The sequence below is a fragment of the Cebidichthys violaceus genome, unplaced genomic scaffold (assembly GCF_023349555.1).
Source record: "Cebidichthys violaceus isolate CVI_PGR_0920_01 unplaced genomic scaffold, fCebVio1.0.p SCAF_5, whole genome shotgun sequence".
NCBI classification, from domain to species: Eukaryota; Metazoa; Chordata; class Actinopteri; order Perciformes; family Stichaeidae; genus Cebidichthys; species Cebidichthys violaceus.
The window spans coordinates 19204053-19230498 of record NW_027176705.1 but is presented as its reverse complement, the minus strand read 5'-3'; the positions used below and the strand labels follow the sequence as shown (position 1 = coordinate 19230498).

At 41.8% G+C, this 26446-nt stretch overlaps 1 protein-coding gene across 1 annotated transcript in view; it reads right to left on the bottom strand.

Annotated features, from left to right (window-relative positions):
* il16 (interleukin 16) overlaps window positions 1–23399 on the bottom strand; it is a 39936-nt gene extending 16537 nt beyond the window's left edge. The window contains exons 1-11 of the mRNA XM_068730818.1: window positions 23369–23399; window positions 15304–15544; window positions 14036–14309; window positions 8807–8943; window positions 7704–7821; window positions 3859–4002; window positions 3617–3722; window positions 3523–3525; window positions 2016–2164; window positions 1321–1431; window positions 546–660 (exon numbers count right to left, since the gene is read on the bottom strand). Coding sequence (XP_068586919.1) covers window positions 546–660; window positions 1321–1431; window positions 2016–2164; window positions 3523–3525; window positions 3617–3722; window positions 3859–4002; window positions 7704–7821; window positions 8807–8943; window positions 14036–14309; window positions 15304–15544; window positions 23369–23381 — 1411 coding nt within the window. The 5' untranslated portion in view covers window positions 23382–23399. The remainder of the gene's footprint in view (window positions 1–545; window positions 661–1320; window positions 1432–2015; window positions 2165–3522; window positions 3526–3616; window positions 3723–3858; window positions 4003–7703; window positions 7822–8806; window positions 8944–14035; window positions 14310–15303; window positions 15545–23368) is intronic.
* Window positions 23400–26446: the final 3047 nt, after the last annotated feature.

Here is a 26446-nt window from a genome sequence, read left to right as displayed (position 1 = left end):
CAGAGATTTCAACAGCTGTTATTACACTTTCATTAACGTCTGGTTACCTTTCAACTAGCATTTCTCAGTAGACAGTTAAACTGCTTTTATTTACTGCTGGGTACAGAAGCCCTGAGAGAGAAGTGAGAGAAAAAAAGTTCTGGGGATCCATATTCTATGTCTGACCGAAATATGTTTCTCTCATGTAATGATAAGTTAAGAAAAAAAATGTTTTGCCAAGATAATCTTTCTAAATTTTAAGAATTAAGTGTTGTTTGTTGTAATACTAATTTTTTGCCACAAGAGGCTGAAGAGCACCACTATCCCATGTTCTAAAGAGGACTAAAAGCGTTCATGTTTTCTACCAGGTGAGCTTTATCATCTCCGTTCACTCTCAGGGCTTCCGTACATGTCTGGAAATAAGTCAGAAGAAATAGGTGTTTTACAATAATTAGTAATAGAGAGCGCCCGGGTGACAATTATAGAAAAAAATACTGTGAGAAATTACACAAACACTTGTCCTAAAGTGAGTGTATGCGCTTCATGGACAGAATGTGGTCCCTTACCCTCCTGCAGCCTTCCATCAGCAGCTGCTGCCCCTCCAGGGAAAATGGTCTTGACATAGATCCCCATTGGTCCATACATACTGTCCCTCCCACCCACTATACTGAAGCCCAGACCCTGGGAACAGCAGCAGAAATATTATCAATAGCATTAGCAATGATTCACATCAACAGCAATATAATCACAATCATAATTGGAATCATAGTCATAAAAGTAGGAACAGTTTCACATTGTAAACTAGTGTTCTAGTCTTAGTAAACTAAGACTAGAACACTCGTTGAGTGTGAAAGTTCATTCTTGACCTGGGAAACAGTAGTTTGTGTAATGAATAGAAGATGATGGAGTTTGCTCACAATCACACTAAGTAGTGTGAAGACATTTAAGTTGTTGTGTGTATGAGCAACAGCGCTATCAACAACCTACAATGTAGACACAAACTAATAACAAAATGAAATAAAGACCAGAGGCACTATTTGCATCCCATACAAATTATTACAATCAAAGTGTATTGCTGAATTACAAATGAAGTGAGCCAGTTGATGAATCAAGAGCAATGAATAAAATGTAATAAATAATAATTACATGTAAAATTACACGTGAGGTATGGGACTCGGGTGGTGGGTATAGGTAGAGTTAACGGTTAAAGAGCATGCAAGGAGTATAATACAGGTGTTGAGGAGCAGAAGGGAGAGAAGACCGGTGGGAACACTTTTGCTCACAATATGATAGAAAATTCAGAGATGAATTCAAGTTGTGGTGGCGGTGGGTGGCTCCTACCTTGCCATGGCCCTTCATCAGCACAACATTACAGATTATGAAGGCTTGCATGTTGCTGCAGGAGTGTACCAGCTGGGCAGAGCTGAGAGAGCGGGAGGGACGCTGAACAGGCTGGACACACACACACACACACACACACACACACACACACACACACACACAGCAGGGGATTATGTCATTTTTTTTTCTTTACTCCCAGGAAGTAGTGGCACTTTGACCTTTGACACCCGACCTTTGACCGACACCCCACTGTAAGAATCCCAGATGGTCCTTAATGAGTGAGAGAACCTTTTTATTATAGGCTGCTGTCCGTCCTGTTGACTGTTCTCTTTAACCAAACTGATCAGACTGACTGCTGTGAGTTTCCTGCTCCAGTCAGTCATGGCTGGATTATTAGCGGCTCCATATTACAGAAACTTCAGACTCCTCCTACTCTCCGTTTTTCTGGAATAGCGACTGGCCCCAGATTTGCTGTGGGTTAATTCTATAAAATACCAACTTCTTTAACCAAACTAAAATGGACGAATATATAAAACTTTGTTTGTGTCAGTTTATGATTTTCTGCACCTGCCTTGACTTTAGCCTTGCAGGTTTTCTCTTCTTCATAGGACGAGCACAAGTGAACAATATTTATGTGTGGTCGTCAGGTGTGATCTTTCATGCATTCTGTTGAGAATATTAGAAAAATCAAATACTTGTGTAGTGGTATGAGGAAACTCCAGCTGCTGGGACAGAGACTTCCTGTTTCCATAGAAACCCCCATTCCCATGAGGTTGAGTAGTATACAGCTCTGGGGTCTTCATGATGATGCTGTCCAGATCCCCAATCCAGTAAGGATGGACACCTGGTTATACACAGTGTCATCAGGATGAACATCAAGTTAGAGGTTAGAAAAGAAGCAAAAGCAGCATTTAGACCAGCATTGACGTTGACCCAGGTCTTCATTATGACTCTCAAAAGAGTTTAGTTACCAGCCATGACGGTTATGCTGGTATTGTTTTCACCTTGTGAGTCTGTGTGCGTGTTGTCATGTTGAAATTCCTCTAGCGGGAACTACCACAGGAACACAGGAACTCTCTCTGCCTGTTGACAGATATTGGGATCACACCAGCTACAACGTCAAATCAAGTGGGGGGGGGGCAATGACCCCTTTTCCACTTCCTACCCCCCCTACATCCAGCGCAGACAGACAGACAATTACCTGAAACTGCCTCTGAGGTAGTTCCCATGTTCAGGACCACAATTTGTCATGATGACTCCCAAGATGAAAACAATACCAGCCACTCACCGTCGCTGCTGGTTAATGCGATAACAATAACATCCGACCCGTCCCACACTGGTAAACGGATTGTACTTGTATATCTCTTTTCTAGTCTTCCGGCCACTCAAAGCGCATTAACTCTACATGTCATTATTCACCCATTCACACACTGATGGAAGAGGCTACCATGCAAGGTCATATCAACATGGACTAGTTGAGCCGGGGGTCGAACCACTCAACTGCTCAAACACTGAGCCACAGTCGCCACTGCTCACTATCTGTTTCTCTGGAAGGCATTACATGTTGTTGTTGAAACACCTGTTTCAACAACAGTCTTTGTCCTGCTACAATAAGAACTCTGAACTCTGCCTCCTAATTTCAAATTCTTGCATGTTGCATTGGAATACATGCAGCTCCCCACTGTTCACCTCTAGGAATCCTGAGATTATTATGAATTGTTTGATATGTTATGCCTGCCCATTGCTGACATTGAGTACCAAATGCTTTTGTCCATGCCGCAGATGAAAACAAAATCTTCCGACTGTGGTTGTGTGGCCATCAAAAGTGAAGCGATCTATTGGAGTGGATTACAACGTAGAGGGGTTTTCCTGATTTCCGAGAGTATATGTTATACTTTGTATGATGATAAATACACACTGAGATTTACAATCCGTTTATTCCAATCTCACGCCGTTGGAACTGTAAGTGCATGCATTTCTCACAATTAGGACCACATTTCCCATAAGCGGTGTGGCTTCCTGGTTCTAAAAGGATATTACTCCCTGGCCCCACACCTCCCTGAAGACAATAAACATATTAGAACCAATTTTCCCATCACCGTCCCTCTCCTTACATCATCTGTCTTTACTTTACACTCTAAAAGCTTCAGCTGCAGAACAGCAGCCTCCTCCTGTTTGTGCAGCTTCCCACACAGATCCGACCGGCTCACGGTCGAGTTAACGGTTCTCGCTCCTCTTTGGTGGATGAGAGGTGATTGTTAATTGTACTTTTGACTGAAAACTGTATGATACACACTGGTTGAGTTGGAGCGTGTCCTATTGCTGACCACCTGTCCTGGTGGGCTCTGCTCAGTCTCCATTGCGTCCCAGCACCTCTCTTCATTCACCTCTGGGATGGAGAACTAAACACACACAAGCACACACACATATGGACACACACTTATGTCAAAGAGACAGAAAAAAATTGCAATGTGAAATGAGATTATTTTTTAAATGATGGCATACATATAAATATAACAGTGGGTCAGATCAGTTTACCTTGAGGTGGTTGTTGTTGGCAAGAAGTTCTTCATCTGTGTATCCGGGCAATGACTGAGGATCAGATGGGGAAATGAGAGCCGGATGTGCTGGGTTTGCAGCCAGACTTTGTGAATGTAGAGTGTCCTCACATGTGGAAGTGTCCTGTAAGTACACAAAAACACCAGTCATGAGGCATGTCAATGGCAGAATGTATCTTTAAAGTCCACTTCAGCCATTCATTAATTAATTCCCATGGTCCTCTATACACATTCTGCTTGTACAGTGCAAAGCAGTGCAATTCTAAACCCTGCTGTACTACAAAGGTCACGCCATCGGTAAGGAACAATTTGAAATGGCTGGACGACGCAGGAAAGACTGCTTAAGGGTCATGTTTGGTTTGATGACGGTGGGTCGAGGAGAGGGATGGACGAGGTCTTCGTTGTGGCGGGAGCGTCTGGGGTTCAGCTGGTAGTCCCTAGTGCGGTAAGCAATCTAACTGTTAGACAACAACTGGAGTAAGAGTTAGCATGTCAGTCTGAACGAGAGGACCCGGTCAGGAGAACTTAGTAAAACGGAGGTGAAAGGGGTTGGACTCACATAAAGAGGTCTGCACAGGTGATTGACTTAATGAGGCACAGGTGGAGGTATCAACACGACATGGGTCATCAGATTAGTGGTGGAGAAGCGTGGTCTTGTTCCTGAACCGTAGCTATAATCACAACTTCATTTATCAGGACACTTTAACTGCTCTCAGCTGATAGAAGGCAAGACAAGGCCATCGATCATTTAAACCTGTGTTATAGTAAACTCTAGCATGGGGTAGTATAAGAGAGTATCATGTAGAGTAGTATGATAGTGTAGTTATAGTAGTAGCAGTATTGTTTAATACAGAGCTATGTAATGTAGCTCATTAGTGTGTTGATAGTATATTGGGTAGTAGTATAGTAAAGTAGTAGAGTCAAGTGAAGTTTAATGTAATATTAAGAAGTATGGTAGAGTTGTACGGTATAGTATACGGTAGTTTAGTGTGATATAATATAAATCAGGGTAGTATCATATAGTATGATAGAAGTAGTTTACTAGTATAGTAAAGTAGAGCAGAGTAAAGGTAGAGTAGAGTCCAGGCATGCAAAGGTCTATGGTTGACAAACAATTTACTGACTTATATCACTGACCATACAAGTTCTAAGTGTTTACATGATACATAAATGTAATGTTATCATTAAAACACATTTCAACTTGTCATCTGTTTTTGTGACAATGGTGCGGTTGAAAGTGGACAGATGTGCAATCTGGGACATAGAGACGAAGGAACCCAGAGGAGCAGAGAGGCACTGGGACATTTCTGTCCAAAAGAAGTGTGGAGAAGCACCAGGTATGACAGGTGAGACCAGCCAATAACAGCTGCTCTTGGGGGCTCTGTTTTATAGCTAGAGTGAAGATAATGGTACCATATGAAACTAGATGACCTAAAGTGGGCGGGGAGGAGGGGCCCAGTTACAAAAATGTTATCCAGCTGTTCATAATACATACTGACTGATGAACCAGTAGTATAACATAGTATAACTATTAGAGTACAGTGTAATAACCAGTAGTATAGTACATTATATAATGGAGTAGTATAATATAGTTTAGGTAGTAGAGTACAGTGTAGTAACCAGTAGTATAGTACAGTATAGAATGGAGTAGTATAATATAGTTTAGGTAGTAGAGTACAGTGTAGTAACCAGTAGTAAAGTACAGTATAGAATGGAGTAGTATAATATAGTTTAGGTAGTAGAGTACAGTGTAGTAACCAGTAGTATAGTACAGTATAGAATGGAGTAGTATAATATAGTTTAGGTAGTAGAGTACAGTGTAGTAACCAGTAGTATAGTACAGTATAGAATGGAGTAGTATAATATAGTTTAGGTAGTAGAGTACAGAGTAGTAACCAGTAGTATAGTACATTATATAATGCAGTAGTATAATATAGTTTAGGTAGTAGAGTACAGTGTAGTAACCAGTAGTATAGTACAGTATAGAATGGAGTAGTATAATATAGTTTAGGTAGTAGAGTACAGTGTAGTAACCAGTAGTATAGTACAGTATAGAATGGAGTAGTATAATATAGTTTAGGTAGTAGAGTACAGTGTAGTAACCAGTAGTATAGTACAGTATAGAATGGAGTAGTATAATATAGTTTAGGTAGTAGAGTACAGTGTAGTAACCAGTAGTATAGTACAGTATAGAATGGAGTAGTATAATATAGTTTAGGTAGTAGAGTACAGTGTAGTTTAATTCATAAGCAGCTAAACAGTGCAGTTCTATACAGTCAGATCTTTTACTGCTCCGTACCGAGTTGGCCTGTTTAACCAGTGGCTCACTGCATGGTGGTTTATGTTAGCACACTTTATATGGGTGGAGTTGTATAGCTGACATTTTTAAGTAAATCCCCAAACTTTAAAGGTCCATCTATCCGTGACAACACAGTCTATATGTCATCTGGATTATCATGAACTAGTCTTTGGGACCACGTGAAAGGGGGCGTTTCATTACTGAAGGGAGCCATTATGAAAAAAATCCAAATCAAACAGAGACAGTATTGAAAACAGAATCAGCTGAGCCCAGTCGTCACAGATTAGACATTCTTTCCTGCTGCTCCTTTTCTCCTTTTCTCCTTCAGCTTTTTCCAGCCTCCTAAAAGTGACTCAAGTAGATTTGGCAGCGTGATGATGCGTTCACTACCCAGCAGGATGGCTCCCACAGCGACAACAATATTAAAACCTCGTCGCCTAGGCTACTGCCTCTGTGGCTCCCGAGGAGCGATGAAACACAGCATGCTCAGCTCAGTACAACACCTCTGCTCCAAAGTGACACATCCATCCGTGAGCGTGGACTCCTCGTTTTCTCGTTGACGCAATTCCAGGAGTAAAGCTAACACTCTTTATATATGATTAAAGATATGACATAAAGAATACATTTGTTTTCTCACAACTTTTTTAAAGATTTTACAGAGGACTTGATGTGAAATCACAAAACGTTTCATCAACTCTCCATGACTGGCTGAAGAGAAACTTTGCTGTTCCTGTCAATGATGTCAGAATGTAGCGAACTCCGTGTCTGTTATTACAGAAATCCACGAGCACAGTGAAGCCTCCACATGACATACATGTGACTACATTTTCTTCTTCTCACATTATGCTTCTTGTTGACCAAATTCTTTACATTCCTTTTTGTGTTTGTGTTTTTTTGTTCTGACTGAGCTCCATAGAGCCTTGTGTCTGAGTGTGTGTGTGTGTGTGTGTGTGTGTGTGTGTGTGTGTGTGTGTGTGTGGGAAGACTTGGAGGTTGCAGCACGAGAAACATGTAGTCTCAGGGTGCTCAGCCATGTCGGGCATGCATCTGCTCATTGAGACGTTCATCTGAATTTTTCAATTCATATATTTAAATTCATTCAATGAGCTCATGAGTACTCAGGATAGTGAAACTTATTCATGTCTTTATTACTTCCTACTAGAATACTGTGATTATGTGTCAAAATAAGACTATTCACCTTTTTGCATCTTTAATTTGGAAAATTTCTCATAATACACAATATTGATAATAATGGAGCAAATCAAATGTATGAAAAATCATGTGCCCCAAAAGTAAGTTGAGGATATGAGGAAGTAGAGGTTGCACTATGACATAGTGAAATTCAAGACACATTAACCAACATGTAACACACAACATGCATCTATTCGCATCAACAGGTCAACGGTGTCTGCTGATCGTCGTCATGGTACAGCAGTGTTCTGCTTTATTGGACAGAAGACAGCAGGGCTGTGTTCTCTGAAAGAACCAGGAAAAGAGGAACCGTTTCATGCGTCAGCTGCTGTTACCTCACTGTAGGCTTTAATGTGAACGCTCCTCATCCTCTCCCCTGCCATCCAAGTACCGCCGTCTAGAAACTGTCCGTTAAAGGGTGCCAGCTTGTCTGGGCTCATGAAGCTGCAGCCTCTGGAGAGAAAAGATACCGGAGGGTCAAACCTCACTGCGTGACTCATTCAGATAAACATGATATAACTATTACAGTTAGACCGACACGGGATTTAGAAGTCCCTATTTACGCCAAAACTATCTAAAAATCAAATATATTTGCACATTTGTTTTTGGTGGAACACTAAAGCCCACATTACTGAAGGTCTTTTTACTGACTTATCAGATTAAAGGTATCACCAGAGACAGAGTTTATTTAATGCACAAAATAGAATATTTAAAAAAAAATCTGTTTTACAGGTACTATTTGAGGAAGCAAATGCACTTAACACATTTATTAGACCTCAAGGATACACTAAGTGCGTTTTGGTAACCTTGGAAGTGAATATAAATTTACTTTGTTTAAATGAAAGCTCCCAATGGCACCTTTAAGTTTGGCTGTGTGAAAGCAGGTTTCAGTATTTCAGTAGAATACCAGTGTTTCAGTAATCTCTATAAATAGACCAAAGGCAATGGGACTAGATTTTAGTTTTCAGAAGCGCTCTGGTTTCTGTTTGTTCTCTGAGCAACCTGTTTTCAGGTTTGGGACGCCTGGACAGACAGTGATCAGTTCCAGTGCGGATGCTGGTTCACCTGGACCCTGTCCATCACGTAACTCTACTCCTTTTCCTTCTCTGAGGAGACAAACTGTATAGATCTCATTTACACAGAGACCTCTAAACCTTTTAGATGAGGTCTGGCCATTCTGAGTGCACAATGTTCTCTATGTGAATGCATTTTTTCCTGATCTACATAGGATATCCAGATGCAGATTATTGTTAAGAGCAGGAGGAAATGTCAATCAATGCTTTCTCTCTTAGTGATGATTGCATTCTCTTCTTTCTTGCTACACTTTATCATTTATCCTGATAAGACACATGTATTTTTGTATATTTACACAAATTCAGATTTCACCATTATTTTCCAGCACTTAGAGTTGTGGTACTGTTTTTTTTTTTTTTTTTACCTGTGTAGGTTCCCTTCATTTCCTGGCTCCACTTTAGAGTCGTTTTCCTCTGTCTGGATGCTGTTATCAGCCATTTGTGGTCCACACACATCCTCAGCGGGCCCTGTGGCTACACACATCCTCCAGATACTACTCTCCTACAGACACACACACACATATACACACACAGAGATACACAGTGAACAAGCATAAGGGAACCTCTATACAGGCAGGTAGAAAGCCAGCCATTAAATGGCCTGGGGACGGGACAGTCTGTGATTATTAAATGATATAATACAGACAGAATGGCTGTGATTATTAAATGGGTATACATGTATTTCCTTTATGTCAATTACTTCAATCAATCAATGTGAACATGTAACCATGTGAAACAAAGTAAACCAATAAATGATGAGCATGCATGAGTTCTTGAAATGAATCTCTGTATGACAACATGGCTCTATGTAGTGTAAAGGAGGAGGTTTCAAATGGACATGGCTCTGGTATAGTTTCTGTCTGGTAGGTGATTAAGAATGATTGATGTTTAGGAATCAGCCCCAGAGGGGCACTGCTCCATGTCAGGGTTGTTTAGCAGGTTAGGTTGTTATGTGAACAATGTCATTGTGAGCATGTTAGCATGTCAATTTGTGGATGCTTTAACAGAGTTGGTAACTTTTTTTTTTAAGTAGCAGGCAGTCACTTAAATTTGTTTATTATTATAATCCATTGATACAATTAATTATCATAAGCAAACCATAACACTAAGTCCAAAACCCACAGCTTCTTGGGAGGACAACATGCACAAAAATCATGAATTTCAATAGGAGATTGCTTGATATAAATACAAATGTCTTAAGAATTGAATTAAGTAAATGACTATCTCTAGACTGAATGAGCAAATGTAGATAACACAATGCATTTAATGTCCAATCTGGAAATATAAAGTGTCTAACTTTTAGCTACCTCATTTAAAAATGGCAAGCAATATAGAAAATAAATTAAACAGATGTGTATGTAATGCTGCTTTACAGCTGTACAGCATATGTTCTTGTTAATAGTAATAGAAAACATACATTACTATGACATTGTTCCAAGGTTCCTTTGGAGTGTGTTGTCATAACCACACAACATAGAATGACTAATTACACTTCCAACATGGCCAGGAGATCAGCATGGCTCATTTATTCCCATATCTAGGACAGTATGCTCTTCAGCTGTGTGACTTTGTCTGTTGGCACAATCATTGTTAACTTTGGAATAAAGGCGTCTTTACTACTCCAACAAGTTGAGATGCTGTAGGGCAGTGGTTCCAAACCTGGGTCAGGGCCCCCCTCAAAGGGGCACCAATGATCACAGGGGGTGGGTTAGGATTTGTCTGCTCTGAGGTTGGCTAATGTATATAAGAGTTTCACATGTATAACTAAAATCTTATTAACACACTTACTGGATAATTTATACAAAAGTCTTTATATGAAGGTATTTCACAATATATAGTTTCCAGTCCTCACCCAAAAATAGTGGTTCCTTAGTAGGTCATGTTCTGTTAAAAGACATTTGTGCACAGTGTCTAATTTTACTTAAGCTTTATTTAACCAGACAAGTCATTACGAATACATTGTTATTTACAATGGCGGCCTGTTTACTCTACTATTATTAGCATTATACTTTATACTATGTGTAGAATTAGATTTCAGTGGTGGCTGTGTAGGATTGTTTCCAACTCAAGTGATCCATACATTTTCAATTCCGAGAGCGTTGTAAAGTAAAATCAGTCAAGACGCCATTACTTTATTTATGTTGACAAAACCGACGAGTTATATACATTAAAGACAGTTGATTTCATCGAAACAGACATTTAATATACTTATTACTTATATATACTTATACTTATCCATTCACTAAACTGGTCTAAAGCAATCTTAGGTGGGAAGCAGCAAAGTAACGCCCTGATGTATCAGGTTTACTGGTGTTAAAAAAAGACGTAAGCTGTATCTTCTTCAATGCGTGGAATAACAAAGACGATATCGCTAATTGTCCTGCATCGATTGTGATACTTTGGAAAAAAATTCTTAAACTTTATACTGAGAGTTCTACAATGTAAAGTCCTAATGAAAATGGGTGCGCTAGATCTATGCTGCAGTAAAAAGGTATGTGTCTAGGGGTGGACTGCCTGAACGAGCTTACGGGCAAATTTAATGTTTATTTAGATTTTTCAGAAATCCGTTTAAAACTGCGTAACAATTTATTAGAAACATAATTACACTAAATTAAATAAATAAATATTAGTATGAGCTCAGTACTGATGTATGTTGTATAAACAGCACAGTAAAACAAACCCTGTCTTTGTCTGAATGTTTGACATTCAGGTCAGTCACAGCTCTCAACCTACCACACCACCAACACACAGCACAGCATTACACTACTGTGTGGTCAGGCTTGGCACAGACAAACAACAAACGCTCATTTGTACATATTATTCTGTCAAAAATGACAATTGGTAAATATGTGAGTTGACTTATACATGTGTGTTAAATAGATGTTTCAGGTCATTAGACAATATGAATTACCTTTTGCTGGGCAACTACAAAATGCTACTAATATTGCTACTGCTACTACTACTAGTACAACTGTTACTTCTGCTACTGCTACTACTACTAGTACAACTGTTACTTCTGCTTCTGCCACTACTACTGCTACTTATACTACTTCTGCTTCTGCCACTACTACTGCTACTTATACTACTTGTAAAACTACTGCTACTACTACTACTACAACTAGTATTAGTACAACTACTACAACTGCGACTACTACTACCACCATTAATATTACTAGTACAACTGCTACCATTACTACTACTACAATTACAACTGTTGCTAATACTTCTAGAGCTTCTAACATTTCTACTACAACTACTACTAGTACAACTGCTACTACTGTTACTGCTACTACTACTTAAGCTCCTACTATTAGTACTTGTATAACTACTGCTACAACTACTACTACTAGTACAAGTGCTACTACTAATAGGCTTGTTCGAGATGAGCAGCAGGGGGCGTTGACAAAAAACTGTGGTCAAGTCAGACAGTTTCCAGCTGCCTTCAAACAATAAACAGGAAGTAAAAGAAACCTGTTTGATCCGATCTGTAGGCTACTTGTAGTTTACAGACCTCGTTTGGATTTATTCATGTGTGTTTGTAAATATATATTTATATGGAAATGTACGTGTATCTGCATTGTATGTTATCCTTTGTTCTTTTTATGTCTGCCTGTGAAACACGTTGCTGCTCATTTTGATATGTTGTGTTGTATAAATTACTATTAATAAAACAGCATATGTTTTTAGAATAAACCTTAGTTACACAACATGAGACTAATAGCCAACAATCTAGCATTAAATATTGCAATTACACAGAAAAATAGGATTTTCAACAAAACGTGGTTTTTGTTGTCAAATCTAAGAGCCAATCAGCTCTTTGATCCGGCAACAGCCAGGCATTTCCCATGATGCCCTCGGTCATGTAGTCGGTTGTGAGCAACTGCGGCGCCTGGCTCTAAAATCTGTGGCCGCCTCGATCTCGTGAGGTTATCGTTGACCACGTTTTCATGACGTCAGACAAGTCGGGATCAAGTCAGACACAAATCTAACCAGCATGCATTGTGTGCCGATGGCCGTTGATCGATTCTGATCAGGACTGGCTCGTCTCCAACGAGCCTATTAATACAACTGCTGCTACTGCTACTACTACTGCTACTACCACTGCTACTACCACTGCTACTACAACTGCTACTAACATTGCTACTATTACTGCTAATAATAGTACAACTGCTGCTACTACTACTACCGCTAATACAACTGCTACTACTGCTACTACTATTACTACTACTGGTCATACTACTGCTACAACTACTACAACTAGTACAACTGCTACTAATGCTGCTACCATTTCTACTACTACTAGTACAACTGCTACTACTACTACTAGTACACCTGCCACCACTACTATTACTAGTACTCCTGCTACTACTGCTACTGTTGCTACCACTGCTACTACTACAAGTACAACTGCTACCACAACTACTAGTACAACTGCTAGATCTACTACTACTACTACTACTACTGCTGCTACTATTTCTAGTACTACAACTACTACTACTACTACCACTAGTACAACTGCTAATACTGCTAATACTGCTACTACTGCTACTGCTATTACTAATAGTAGTACAACTGCTACTACTACTGCTGCCACTCTTACTACTAGTGCAACTGATACTACTGCTTCTACTACTACAACTGCTATTACTTCTACTACTACTACTAATAGTAATACAACTGCTTCTACTACAACTGCTATTACTTCTACTACTGCTAGTACAACTCCTACTACCACTACTGCAAATGCTGCTACTGCTTTCACTACTACTTCTACTACTACAACTGCTTTACTACAGTAAGTCTGCTACTACTGTTACTAATGAAGCTCTAGCGTAAGTTCAGTCAGGAAGACTATCCTCTTGTACGCTTAGGCTTATAGTTTATTTCTCATACATCTGCCATTCTTTCTTCTCGCATGCTCACTCATTATTTCCTTGCTGTCATTGTTTGAGGCTGTCAGTCATGATATCAGCTGTTTAGATCAGCTCTTCTATCCAATAGCAGAATGAAACAATTTAATTGTTAGCCTATCATCTTGCTGCTGTCTCTTTTAGATATGATTGTCACTCTACCTTCAGTACGTTCTGCTGCTGTTATGCACCCCTCCACCTCCCCATCTCCACCCAATCTTCGCAGATTCATCAGTGCGTTCACACAATGGTGCCTTGATCAATTCCGTGGCCGAAGGCGAACTGGCACCTCCTCAGCTACCAATCCACCCTCTATAAAGCCCTCCGTACTGGATTCTGGACCTGTGAGTCAACCTGCCGATGGCGCTAGAGGTGAAGTCAGGGGATCACCAAGGTCAACTGAATTCATCCTCTTGGGACCATGAATCGCTGTACAAAGTTTCAACCCAATCAAGAGTTATTTCTGTCTGGACCATAGTGGTGGACTGACCGACCGGCCTATTGTCATCCCAAGAGTACAAGAGTAGCGCCGCTAGTATGGCCAAATAATTACAATGAGCACAGGCAACAACAAGGATCTTCCTCAGTTTAGAGAAGATGGGTGAGAAAGTTCATCAGTCTCAGAATATGCTTTGATTATTTTTATAAGCAAATGATCACTAGCACAAATGGCTGCTGCCGTACCTTGATGCTGAAAGCCCTCCTTATGCTCTTTTTGTTCTCCCTGAGTGTGGCGGTATGATGCAGCTGGTTATCTGACTCAGTGCCTCCTCTCTTCTCCAGAGCTGACTGCTGGGTTGTCCTCCAGTGTCCGTTCCCTGTATCTCTGCACCGCGTTTGATCCCCACCAGTCACGTCTGCCCTGCAGCCTGGGCCCCATGTCCTGCGCCCATCTGACACGGCATGCCTCTCTTCTGGACAGTCGTCATTAGTTTTAGAGTGACACAGGATCAGGGACCTGGACAGAGTCGGTGAAAGTCACAACGTTAATTTTCGGCATTAAATTACATAAATTGAATTAAAAATTGGATTGAATTGATAGCAAGACTATACAACTGGAGTGATTCAACCACGAGCTATCACTTGCATGCAGCACATGACCCTGACCTCCCTGTCGACCCGTTTTTCACTCTACTCTTGATACAGGACACTTAGATGGAAAAAGGCCAACCCATTCTCACAACTTGTCAAATGCCAACAAGGCACCATTTAGTGTCTGTATGAGATGCACCAGGCTTTCAGCTAACTCCAATGTACTGTAAATCCATCCATGTAATTATTAGACACTCAGAACAACTAACGAAGTATAAAGAGCAGGAAAGTCCTTTGGGTGGATGGTTGAGTCAAACACAGGCTGTCACCCAGGAGGCAGCTGTTCATGTCCCATGTGAAACTAAGTCAATGTTGACTTATTTTACCTTGGTTTTGTTACGTTACGCTGTTATGTAACTAAGCAACGTTAGTTAAGTACTAGCATACTTATTTTACGTATCTAACAGACTTATTTTTACCCAAACCACAATCCAAACAAAGTAAACTTCAAGACTAAGTTAACCTACTTTGGAAGTTTATTTTGAAAATAAACTGTATGCATGTAACAAGTGGCACTCCAAAACTGAAGCTAGCTCTACAGAGCATCATAGTTTGAAGCATAGGGCTGCTGGCGGTCGCTGTTTGACGAGACGGCAGTGAGAATGTGTTGAAAAGACATATTATCACAATAACACACATGTTGTCTGTACGAATGCATTCATGCTGTTTGTCGTATGTAAATGTATTTTTGTTCTGGAGAAACATATAATTCACACAAAGAAATAACAAAAGAAAAGCAAACTATCTCTTTTCATCATAAAGATTGACTCCAGCCTGGAAAGAAGGTCACATACTCTGCCAATAAAAAGGGTAACCTAACTGTGCAGCCCTGGTTGTAAGCCTTTGAGTGGTGCTGGTACCTGGAGAGCATGGCCAGTTTCTTGGAGCGGTGGTTGTGGCTGCTGGTTGGGTTGTTGCGGCGTTCCTCCTGGTCCCTGCGTCTCCTTTCCATCCTCCTAGCAGCTGCTGTGCTGGCTCTCCTCCTCTGGTGGGAGTATCTCTGAGGCATGGCCGTCAGCGTGTGTGTATGTGTGTGCGGCGGGAGCTCGGGAACCATCACACTCCTCCCAGCCGGCCCGAAGCCTAATGGAGAGGGACGCTCTGGAGGGCAATTAGAAAACTGAGTTAGGACAGTCTGACTGCATCCGTGTGTGTAAGTGTTCTGAGAAACAGCTGAGGCATTTGAGGAGACTAGTGGAGATACAAAAAAAAAAACGCTTTTCTTTCCCTGCTTTGAAAAAATAGCAATGTTTTCCTCAGTCCTCGTGACTTCAGCTTAATCAGGCTCAGACGTGTTGAGAGAAGCACACTCCACACACACACACACACACACACACACACAGTCATGTTCTCTCACTTAGAGGACATTAGTACATACAGACGTACATTCATTTCAAGAGTGACCTGACCGTAACCCAAGTCTTCACCCTAATATATAATGCTATATATACATTAAGGGGACATGCATTTTGTCCCCAAAAGGAAGGCATGTCCCCACAATGTGACTGTGTAAACAGACACACACATACACACAGACACACACACAATGGCATGCAAAGTGTGAAATGACTAAAGCACATGGAACATGAACACAATAAGAGCAGCTGGTGAGGAGTAGAGGCTCACTGCCAATAATTAATGTTTTAAATTACTCAATCTACTGGGTGAAAGCAGAAAATGGTGTTAGTCATGTTGTACTGGTCCCATCAATGAGCTGGAGCGAGTAACGGTCTGTACGCATCAACGCTTCACGTTCTAGAGTGCACTATAGGAAGACCCTCGTATGCATTATACATTCTAGTGGAGATGGCCTCTCCCATTTGCCTTGAACACTTAGTAAACAATGTGCAGAGGCTCTTTCACTGAAACCCATACGGACTTTGGTCTGACATCACCATCTTGCTCTTCCCCTCACAGTCGGGGCCCGACTGGCTCAGAAAGTTTGAGCAGCTCTTCAGCTGCATGTTAGTGCTTGGATTGCCCTAGACATATTTGCTTGGTATCATTTCACCTTACCTGAATACTAATTAGCTCAACCGTTGTGACTGCTGTAGCATTCGTTTTTAGTGATTATGTGTAATAGGCCCCTCATAAACTGAGTCAACGATCAAAAGTTTTAGCGATGGTCACCGTCTCAGATTAAGAGATCATGGAGTCACAATTTCTCGCAGTGGCTTGGCAGAGAGAGACAGCAGGCTACATGTTGGACCCTGATCAGTCGTAGCTCGCCCTCTTTTAACATTTGTACAAATGCATAGGTGATCGGGAAGGAGGTAAAAAACGACTTTATGGTTCTCGCTTGACACAACCAACAACATCATGTGGTGAATGTCAAGGTTTAGAAATTGTCGAAGTAGGCAACAGAAGGTTATGTTGTGAAGTGTCCTCGTCTTTCAGATCTACTCATGTGGGGATTTTAGATCACAAACATTTTGGATCTAAGCAAGTCTCTTCAACATATTAATGTTGATGCACTTCTCTTTGACTATGGAAGATTTGCTACTAGGAAAATATTTCATTCGCCAAAAAAATTTGATATTTGAACAGACTAAATATACCCCAGAACAAGGCCACACAAACAAAAGATGAAAAGGAAGCATGTATTTTAATGTGGCATGTGAGCCTACTGATGCACACACTCTCTAATGCAAGGAGACAGATTACAATGATATATATTGGTCTTCCACTAGCAGCCAACACCTGTCCGCTAAGCCGTTTGTCGGGTAGTTTCGAGTCAGATTTGAGTTTTGTTGGTGGACTCAGATCCAGGTGTCTCAGACTGTGTGAGGGCTGAGAAGGTTCAGCATTTCTTTGAGCTCTGTTTACCGTCTCAAATCTTTCCACAGCTTGCTTTAAAACCGTCACTAGTTTTCTGAGCACTGAGCTCCAGAGCCTGAAAGCATGTTAGTTCCAGCAGACGTTGGTTGTCACTTGTTGCGGCATAATGCTGTATTGAACTTTGATATTTCTTGCTTTGGTGTTTGTTTAATGTGATGGAATTTTGTTGTGAAAAGCACATTAAATGAACAATGATACGATACATCTTGGCCTGTCCTCAAGGCCGCCGCAGCACCCACATTGGGAACCAGTGCTGTTTCTGCTCTCTTAGGCTGCAGTCGAATAGTCCTTTTTGCTTAGGAAGGTTCCTAACTGAGTGAAATGACCCGGAAGTATCTAAGCGGCCGCCATGATAACAGCTGTTTGAATTCTCTAAATTCTAAGGAAAGGTGCTTCAATGCTTCCTTTATTAGTTCCTTTAGCATAGGAAACACTGGACCTTCCTTTAAAGAAGGGAAAGAAGATAATTCCGCCCCACAATTCCTTGCGGCGGCAACATTTAAAGTGACGCACCATTCGGCCGTCCATGAAAACAAACGATGTGTTTATCTTACACAGGTTTAACAATCATACTCATACAGTCATAAAGTAATGGGATTCATGTTGAGGAATATGAACAGACAGCGACAGTCCTTTAGTTTCATTTCATATGTATTTATTTACTTTGAACATGTAACAAATAAGTAAAAAACAAAACAAGCTAGGCCTATGATAAATTATTAAACTGTTAAAAAGCAAAATATAATGTTGAAACTACATTATTGCACAAAGGAAACATTGATATTGAACAGTTTCACTGACACGAGTGAATTGTTTCTACTGAAGCATGTTGATTGCTGTGTGACAGCAGCAGGAAGGAAGGAGCTCCGGTTTCTCTCCTTCACACCACGAGTGAAGCAGCGTCTCACAGAAGAAGCTCTTTATAAAGCCTGCATGGTGCTGAGCCACACATTTCATGGGGTCATGTCTTAGTTGTGCTTTGTGTCGTAGTTTCTCTATGGCAGATCTCCGTCAGTGACATCCGCCATCGCATCACAATGACGTAGCTTAGTGAAAGTGGAGTCGGACTCTCTGAACACCACGGTTGCTTTCCTTGACCCCATGACGTTTTCCATAGAGGTCAAGGAAAAGTGAGATAAAGTGAGATAAAGAAAATGAAAGTCAAATACAGCCTTGTTCCAGGTTTGGTTCGGATGTCACATTTTGCAACAGCGATTGAGCTCAGTGAGGTTGGGTCTTACTCTGGTTCAGGTCTCAGCCTGCGGTCCATACCGGAGTCTGCATGAGTGGAGGTAGGAGCCATAAAAGGCCTTTACGTGTACAGTGTGCTATGGTATCCATATCATCCGAAATACACAGGACGAGTTTGTCTTCAGGGTTTACATTAACCGAAAACATGATCTTTTCCTAAACCTAACCAGGTAAGCTTGTTGCCTAAACCGGTTCCTGAAAGCCCTGAAGGAAAACTTCTGCCATGTGCTAAAAGTACTACTTTGTCTGTAAATCTCACCCAGTTTAGTGGAGGAAGAGACTGGTTCGAGCTTGAGCTGAATGAATGTATATGTTTCAGCGATGGAGCAGCCTGCTGACAAATGCCTCTCTGTGCTGTGAATATTCCAGCATAAACTGCTGGAATATAACAGAGCTCTTCAAACAGTAAATGTACTCTATATGATGTGCTGACCACAAGGCAGTGAGTTGGAGTCTCAGTTTTATCTTCAGCTCAGCCACTAAAACTAAAGAAAAAGCAAATGATTCATTATTGTTCAAAAATAGATGATTTGATGGAAAAAAAAAAAAAGGTTATTAAGTTTATTAGTTATTAGTTACGTTAGTTTTACCTTTACATTAGTTTATCTTTAATACCTGATCAAACAGTTAATCAGATACATATCTAACTTGCTGAATAAATAAATGAACCAGTAAAATCCACAGGTTCTGTGAGTATTGAAGGCCGACTCTCTTTTCTGGTGAATCGGTGGCTCTGATCCTGGAAGTGTGTTAGCAATTAAGGCGCATTAGTCTGCTTATGTGTTGACCAGACATACAGGAAACAGAGACATGGATCTCCCTCTCTCCTCCCTTTTCATACACACTCCTGGATGACGGCCAGCACAGTGGGAACACACACACACAGCAGTAGGACTCAAATCAATCTCCAAATATTCAAACATTATATTCATTGTGTGCATTAGTTGAGTATGAATGCAAATGTGCATTTAGATAAAGGCAGGTCAAATCTGCAGCACCATAGCAACCGTCTGTGTTCTCGGTTCTGGTCTTTGAATTTGGAGGAAAAGCTCTGGAGCTGGAGCTGAGTATCGAATGTCTAGCACACATGTTATGTTGGAGCAGCCAACTAGAAGTTGCACGCTTCTAAAAGTGCATCTTAGTTTGAGAGGTACATTTACTGATGCACAGTTCTCCTCTATCAGTATTCTTTTACAGTGTTTTTCAAATGGAAATGCTCGGCAAAAAGGTTACCAAAGTAAGCTAATCAATACGGTTATGAATCATGTGAACGCAAGCACTAGCTGAGCAACATTTAACTGTGCTAAGTTTGGAAATAACTTAAAGGGTTAGTTTGGATTTTTTAAAGTGGGGTTTTTATGTATTTTTCAAAGGTAAAATTAGTTTTTTTCCCAATAAAGTCCGGTGGCTTTGAAGAGATATAACAGCTTCAGTTCTCCAATTTGAAGATGGTTTTCTGACAGAGAGGTGAAACGGCTGGACTGGAGCTGAGGGAAAACACGTTTTAGCCGCCTAAGTGTTCGCTGTAGTAGGAAGATTTTCACAGCTTGATCTTGCCGTCGGACTGTCGGGGAACTGAAGCCGTTATAGCGTTCTCTTCTGTGTTAACCTGCCTGCCTCTCCAAACTGGGAGCATGTCAGATATTTCTACATAAACACATATGTATATATGTATATATTACATGTAGTAGCATCATAATGAAGATATGTCAGGTCGCGTTGGAAAACGTTTTTAGTCGGCCGCTGGAAAATAGCATTTTGGTGCTGAATGTTCTGATTTGAATACATAAGGAACACCACTGGGAAGCTACAGAATGATATATAAACCTCAAAAAAAACGAATTACACCCAAAACACCTTTAAGGAGATGTTTGAGGGTCTCCGCCACACTAAATGACAAAACACGTAGAAGAGTGTTACCATTTTGGGAGACCTCACACTTGTACACCCTTATATTTCAATGCATTCATCTGAATGGTAAATGGATTTACATGTATAGCGCTTTTCGAGTCTTCGGACCACTCAAAGCGCTTTTACACTACATGTCATCATTCATCCATTCACTGATGACAGGGCTACCATGCAAGGTGCCACCTGCCCATCAGGACTGACTAACTCCAACGTCTTTCCCTGGTAAATATTTCACATCAACTGCCCCAATTAGCAGCTGCGGGATGTAAATAATATTTACCAATAATCTTGTGTACTATTCGATAGTTGTCCATGCTGGACATTAATGGTCCTGTTCCTGAAAGGAAACCTTATTCAAAATCACATTGAGTCTGTTTACATGAAGAAGAGTGACCGGTTCATGATCGGGTTTTAAGGTATCCCTCATCCCGTTTATGAGAAACCTGAATATGCTAGCTGAAGAACTCTGATAGAAACTGGGATACCGTTGCACGTTATTGAGCGCCATCGGCTATCTGCAGGCGCAGCATCAGATAAGTGACGTATCAGAAACACAAACAATGGCTGCAGATAAAGCGTCTCACTTCTGGAGCGACGAAGAAACTGACTTTGTCTTTCTGTAATGAAAGAAGCTGCTCCCTGTCCTACGTGACAGTGACAGTCTGACTCCGCCGTGGAGGACTGAGTTATCAGAGAAACTTAGCTGCTCTGCTTTCAGGACTAGCTCAGTCCATAGAGAGAGAGAGAGAGAGAGGGAGGATGTGCTCAGAGCAGACAGCTGTTGGTGATTCAAATAGGTTACAATGAGAAGACATTAGCAGTTAACTCATCAAGTGGTAGTAAATGTACAGTGTGTTAATATTTGTTTTAGTGAACATCACATCACCTGCATGAATACAACGCAGTCATCAGTAACCAGTAACCAGTAACCAGCAACCGGGTTACTAGTATTTATGATGTTTATGGGTATATGAATAACCCGGTTTCTCTGTGCTCATGTAAACATCATATTCTGAGTCTGATCATAACCTGGATAATCCTCATGAACGAGTTATTCATGTCCATGTAAACACAGTCTACATTTGTAATGACACAATTGATCCCTACAGCGTAAGATAATAGTACATTTTATAAAACAATGTAATGCAATTTCTTTTAATTTTTTCAAGCAGCCTTATTCAATATCACCCCCCCCCCCCCCCCCCCCCCCCCCCCCCCAGGCCCAAGATGGTCACAGGTCAAAAGCCACCAGACTGGATATGCACAGACTGTCAGATGTCAGATCAGAGCCATTCATTTTTCTCTTTTTTTAGCTGCAAAATAATCACCAGGACAATAAGGGGATAAGATTTGGATCAGGTTCAAACTTTGACATCACACCAACACAATTGCATTGTACATGTGTGGACTAGGTTTAGGAGCACTAAATGACTCATATTCCCAAACCTAATGTCAATGAACTGCATTGTAAACATCACACAAGGTGACCCCATATATTTACTACTTTGAATGCGGTAAATTCACTGACAAAGTATGAAAATACTTGAAAAGTAATATGAAAAGTATGAAATTACAAATTTAAAGTTTTGGAGCTGCAGATTTAGGGCTGGCACTGAAACTGGTGGGGGGGGGGGGGGGGGTGAAGGGGTAAAAAGCACTGCCCGCAAGTACGACCCGTTCATTCCATGCAGCAATGGGCTGCGTGTTGGACCTGAACCCGGGCTGCAGAGGTCAAGACTCATTGGGGCCTGTCCAACCAGGACAGCCACTGTTATCCAGAAAGTAAGAGTTCTTCAAAGCCCCTTCCATGTAGGCTTTGTGTTGGTGTGTATAATTAAAGTTTCACCAAAAGAGCCTTGAAGGTGTTGACTGCCTCCTGTGACGTCAACAGAAGTACAGAAAGAGTCCAAGTTCCCTTTGACACACTCTCTATTCTATTGATGTGATGGCACACAATAGTAATATTGTTTAGAATCAAAACTTGGACTAAGAGGAAGGGGGGGGGGGGGGGGGGGGGGAATCACGTTGAAAGGTGTGTTTAGGATAGGCTGAATAAACACGTGTTTGCATAATCATGTGTGTGTGTGTGTGTGTGTGTGTGTGTGTGTGTGTGTGTGTGTGTACACATCCTCACAGAAACACTGACTGCCTGTAGCATTAGAAAGGCGGTGACTCAGGACCAGCCTGACGGAACAGACCCTGATTGAGAGAAAGCAGGGGGCGGGGCGGCTGCTCAGCTGAACAACGTGAGTGCTGTTTCTGAGTTTTCACTGAGGACTCTTCTTTCCAGTCTGTGAGGCGGAGCAGGGCCTTCAGAGGACAGCCAAGAGAGCCACCTGAAGCGAGTCATTCTACGAATAATCCACCACTTTCACAACGTGTACAATCACTGAGATCATCTGTGGGCTGAGTCAATAACGAAGATCTTGAATTCTTGTTACGCGAAGGATCTCCCTCTCCAGGGCCATGTGGTTGTATGTCAGCTGGCCCAGTGGGCCTCTGTGTGGCTGCGGGGAGAGCAGAAAGGAAGCCCTGCCCATGCACTGCTGGCCTCACTGAGCTATTTGTGCTCTAAAGGTCGCCTTGGAATGAACCTACACAATGTTATGTAATTTGTGTTTTCATAAAGGACCTCTGTGTGCAAGTGAGCCCGTACAATCCACACACACATACACACACACACACACACACACACACACACACACACACACTTATTACACTCACACAGCCCTCAGGCCAAAAAACGCCTCACTACACTTCCCTGCTCTGCTCAGACATTCTCTTACTTTGCTGTCATACAGCTTTACAGTCATTAATGGATAACTTGGATACCAGTCTGAGAGACACACGGTTCCAATAATTAAAAACACTGATAAACATCCCTGTTAAAAAGCCGTCAGCGTTTGGAGTGGAAGTCCTACTCACCGTAGTCGATCATGCTGTCTTTCAGACCGTGTCTGCAGCGGAGATGCAAGCAGAGGATTCAAAGGATGGATTCACTCCAGATCGACAGGCACAAATCCAGACAGAACTTCATGTCAGAAACTGAAGCATTACCCAGAGCGTGGCTTCCTCACTGGGATTCATCTGGGGTAATGTGCCTGTACCTCTCTCGTCCTCCTCCTTCCTCCTTTTCCTCCCCCTCTGTCTGGAGAACATAACAGTGTGTCTCAGTAAGCACAGCTCCCCAAAACCACCGCTCCTTTCCTCTGACCCAGCTCCAGAGAGGAAAACACACGTACTTAGCTGGGCCTGACCTCACACCTACAAGGGCTTTTACAAGGTTCTCTGTGTGTGTGTGTGTGTGTGTGTGTGTGTGTGTGTGTGGGGGGGGGGGGGGGGGGGGGGGGGTGAATACCTTCTCTGTGGTCCACATAAACACACACTCCTCATTTCAGTATATGTGTGTGTGTATGACTCTCGTTTTTATTCTGGTTCAGTGCTGTTTGACTTGCAGTTCTGGTACAGTTTGTTTTAGACTATGATGGGCATTTACTAGGTTTAGACATAGATGAGCAACACATGGGGGCTATTTTCAACCTATTCTGTGTCACATCTGCCACAAACTTACTACATGAGTGGGGAAGATAGTGGCGAGAATGAAACATTGTCATCCAGCCCTGTCCCCTAGAAATGACGTTCCCATACAACAACACTGGGCTCACATCAGGGCTCGGGTGGTGAATTGGTCACCAAGAGACTGCTGTCTGTGACCCGTTTCAACCAAATACTTTTGTGACCTAAACATAACTGTGGTGGCCAGGCGTGGTTGGGCTCAGCTGCAGAGGGGACAGAGTGGGGGAGTGGTTCAGGGAAGAGGCTTAATTAGCCTCAGCTGCTTTGATTGTGTCTCTCTCCTATACAAATATCGACAGTGACGGCGGACAAAGATGAAACCAGCTCTCCTTGTAGCCCAGGATCTGCAGTTTGAGCAGGTATGCACATTATTATATTCGCCACTGATGAGTGCACTTGTTTGGCATTATGAGTGGGTGAACTTTTGGATGAACGCATGAGCCCCCTTCAACGGGGGCTCACGGGTCCAGAAGGTCCATCGACTGACTAATTCCCAAACTCAGGTGCAGGTGAGATTTGGGTGTGGCTATAGTTACCATACAGTACACAGGATGCAATATATTAGCAATTGAACATGCATTTGCAAACATAGACTTTTGTGGAGTTACTTGCAACAGATTACACTTTTGTTGTGACTTGTTGCATGTATGATTTAAAATATCTGCAATCTGCAAAGCAGTAGACAAAATATATATTTTTTGATAATATACAGTGTTATTTCATTACTGCTAATGGGTCATAATGTGTGGAGTTTTGTGAAAACTGTGCCATGGAAAACACGGTGGACTAGCAAATAGTGAATTCATAAAAGGAGACATTATCTGCCCTTGAGAACAGAATAGAATGGAATGCTGGATGGAACATGTGTGTTCTCCAATAAATTAGAATGTTGGCGTGTCATCTTAGGTGGTTAACTCAGTAACTTCAAAAACATCACAAAGGACAGCTGGACAGCTCTGAGGTAGACCGCGGCAAAACCACTACTCATAACTTCTAGTGAAGTTTTATTTAATTTACTGTGGTCAGGCCTCCTGGGGGGGTTCCCTCCCAATCTTAGTTATGCTGGGATGGTCACCCAGGCATTAGCCCTGGCTTCTCGGAGCCAATGCTGACGGTGAGCGTTTGAACTGTGGGGAAGACTCAGTCGTGCTCTTGAGCCCTGCATGGTGACAGGAGTCGCTGTGTGGGGCGAGCCACAGGCTGCCGTCAGCAGAGTGAAAAGACGGTCGGCCAGTCTTCAATGCTACCTGGGGACAGGAAGTCTGCGTGCCAGTCTGCCTCAGAGCTCACTTCACATTACACTCCTGTCGTGTAAACCAGTAGCATATCTGACCTGTAGCTCGTATCTTAAAGAGCTTATAGTACCATACTACCCCACTAGAGAGCTGCGCTCCCTGAATTCAGGGTTACTTGTGGTTCCTAGAGTCTTAAAAAGTAGGATGGGAACCAGAACCTTCAGTTATCAAGCTCCTCTTCTGTGGAACCAGCTTCCAGTTTCAGTCCGGGGGGCAGACACACTCACCACATTTAAGAGTAGGCTTAAGACTTTCCTTTTTGATAACGTTTATAGTTAGGGCTGGCTCAGGTTTGCGATGGACCGGCCCCTAGATAAGCTGGTATAGGCCTAGACTGCTGGGGGACTTCCTAGGATACACTGAGAGCCTCTCTCCTCTTCTCTTTCTCCTTCTGTATGAATTCATATCTCATTAATGCTCATTAATGACTTTGCTTCTTCACCAGAGTCTTTGTGCTTTTTCGCCTCGCAGGTTCCCATGGATCCTGGTTATACCTGGACCCTGGTCTTGCCTCCTGCCGTGGTTCTGTCATGTGCATTGAATGTGCTGTAACTTTGTTATGCTGTTCATTCTGTACACGTGACATCTATCACACTTCTGTCCATCCTGGGAGAGGATCCCTCCTCTGTTGCTCTCTCTAAGGTCTCTTCCTCTTTTCTCCCTGTTAAAGGGGTTTTTTGGGGAGTTTTTCCTGTTCCGATGTGAGGGTCCCGGGACAGAGGATGTCACATGTGTACAGATAGTAAAGCCCTCCGAGGCACATTTGTGATTTTGGGCTATACAAAAATAAATTAAATTGAATTGAATTAACTTTGGATTCAGAATAGACTTTGACTGCTACCACTTTTCATAATTTGGCTCAGGATGTTTGGTGCCACCATAATGATTTTCTGATTACCAAATCCCTCCTTGAATATCAAATTGTTAACTTTCATCATTTACTTAGAGTAAAGTACAGCAAAACTTTAGTTAGAGAGCTGTCACGGTCAGTCATTGACTGACTGACTGACTGACCATGAATATCAAAGTTATTCCATAACCAGGATTCATGCTGTCTACTTACATGTTTAGAAACAGAAAATGAGACGTGGCTTTAAGACCAACATTGGACAGACAAACAGCTGTTTGGCAC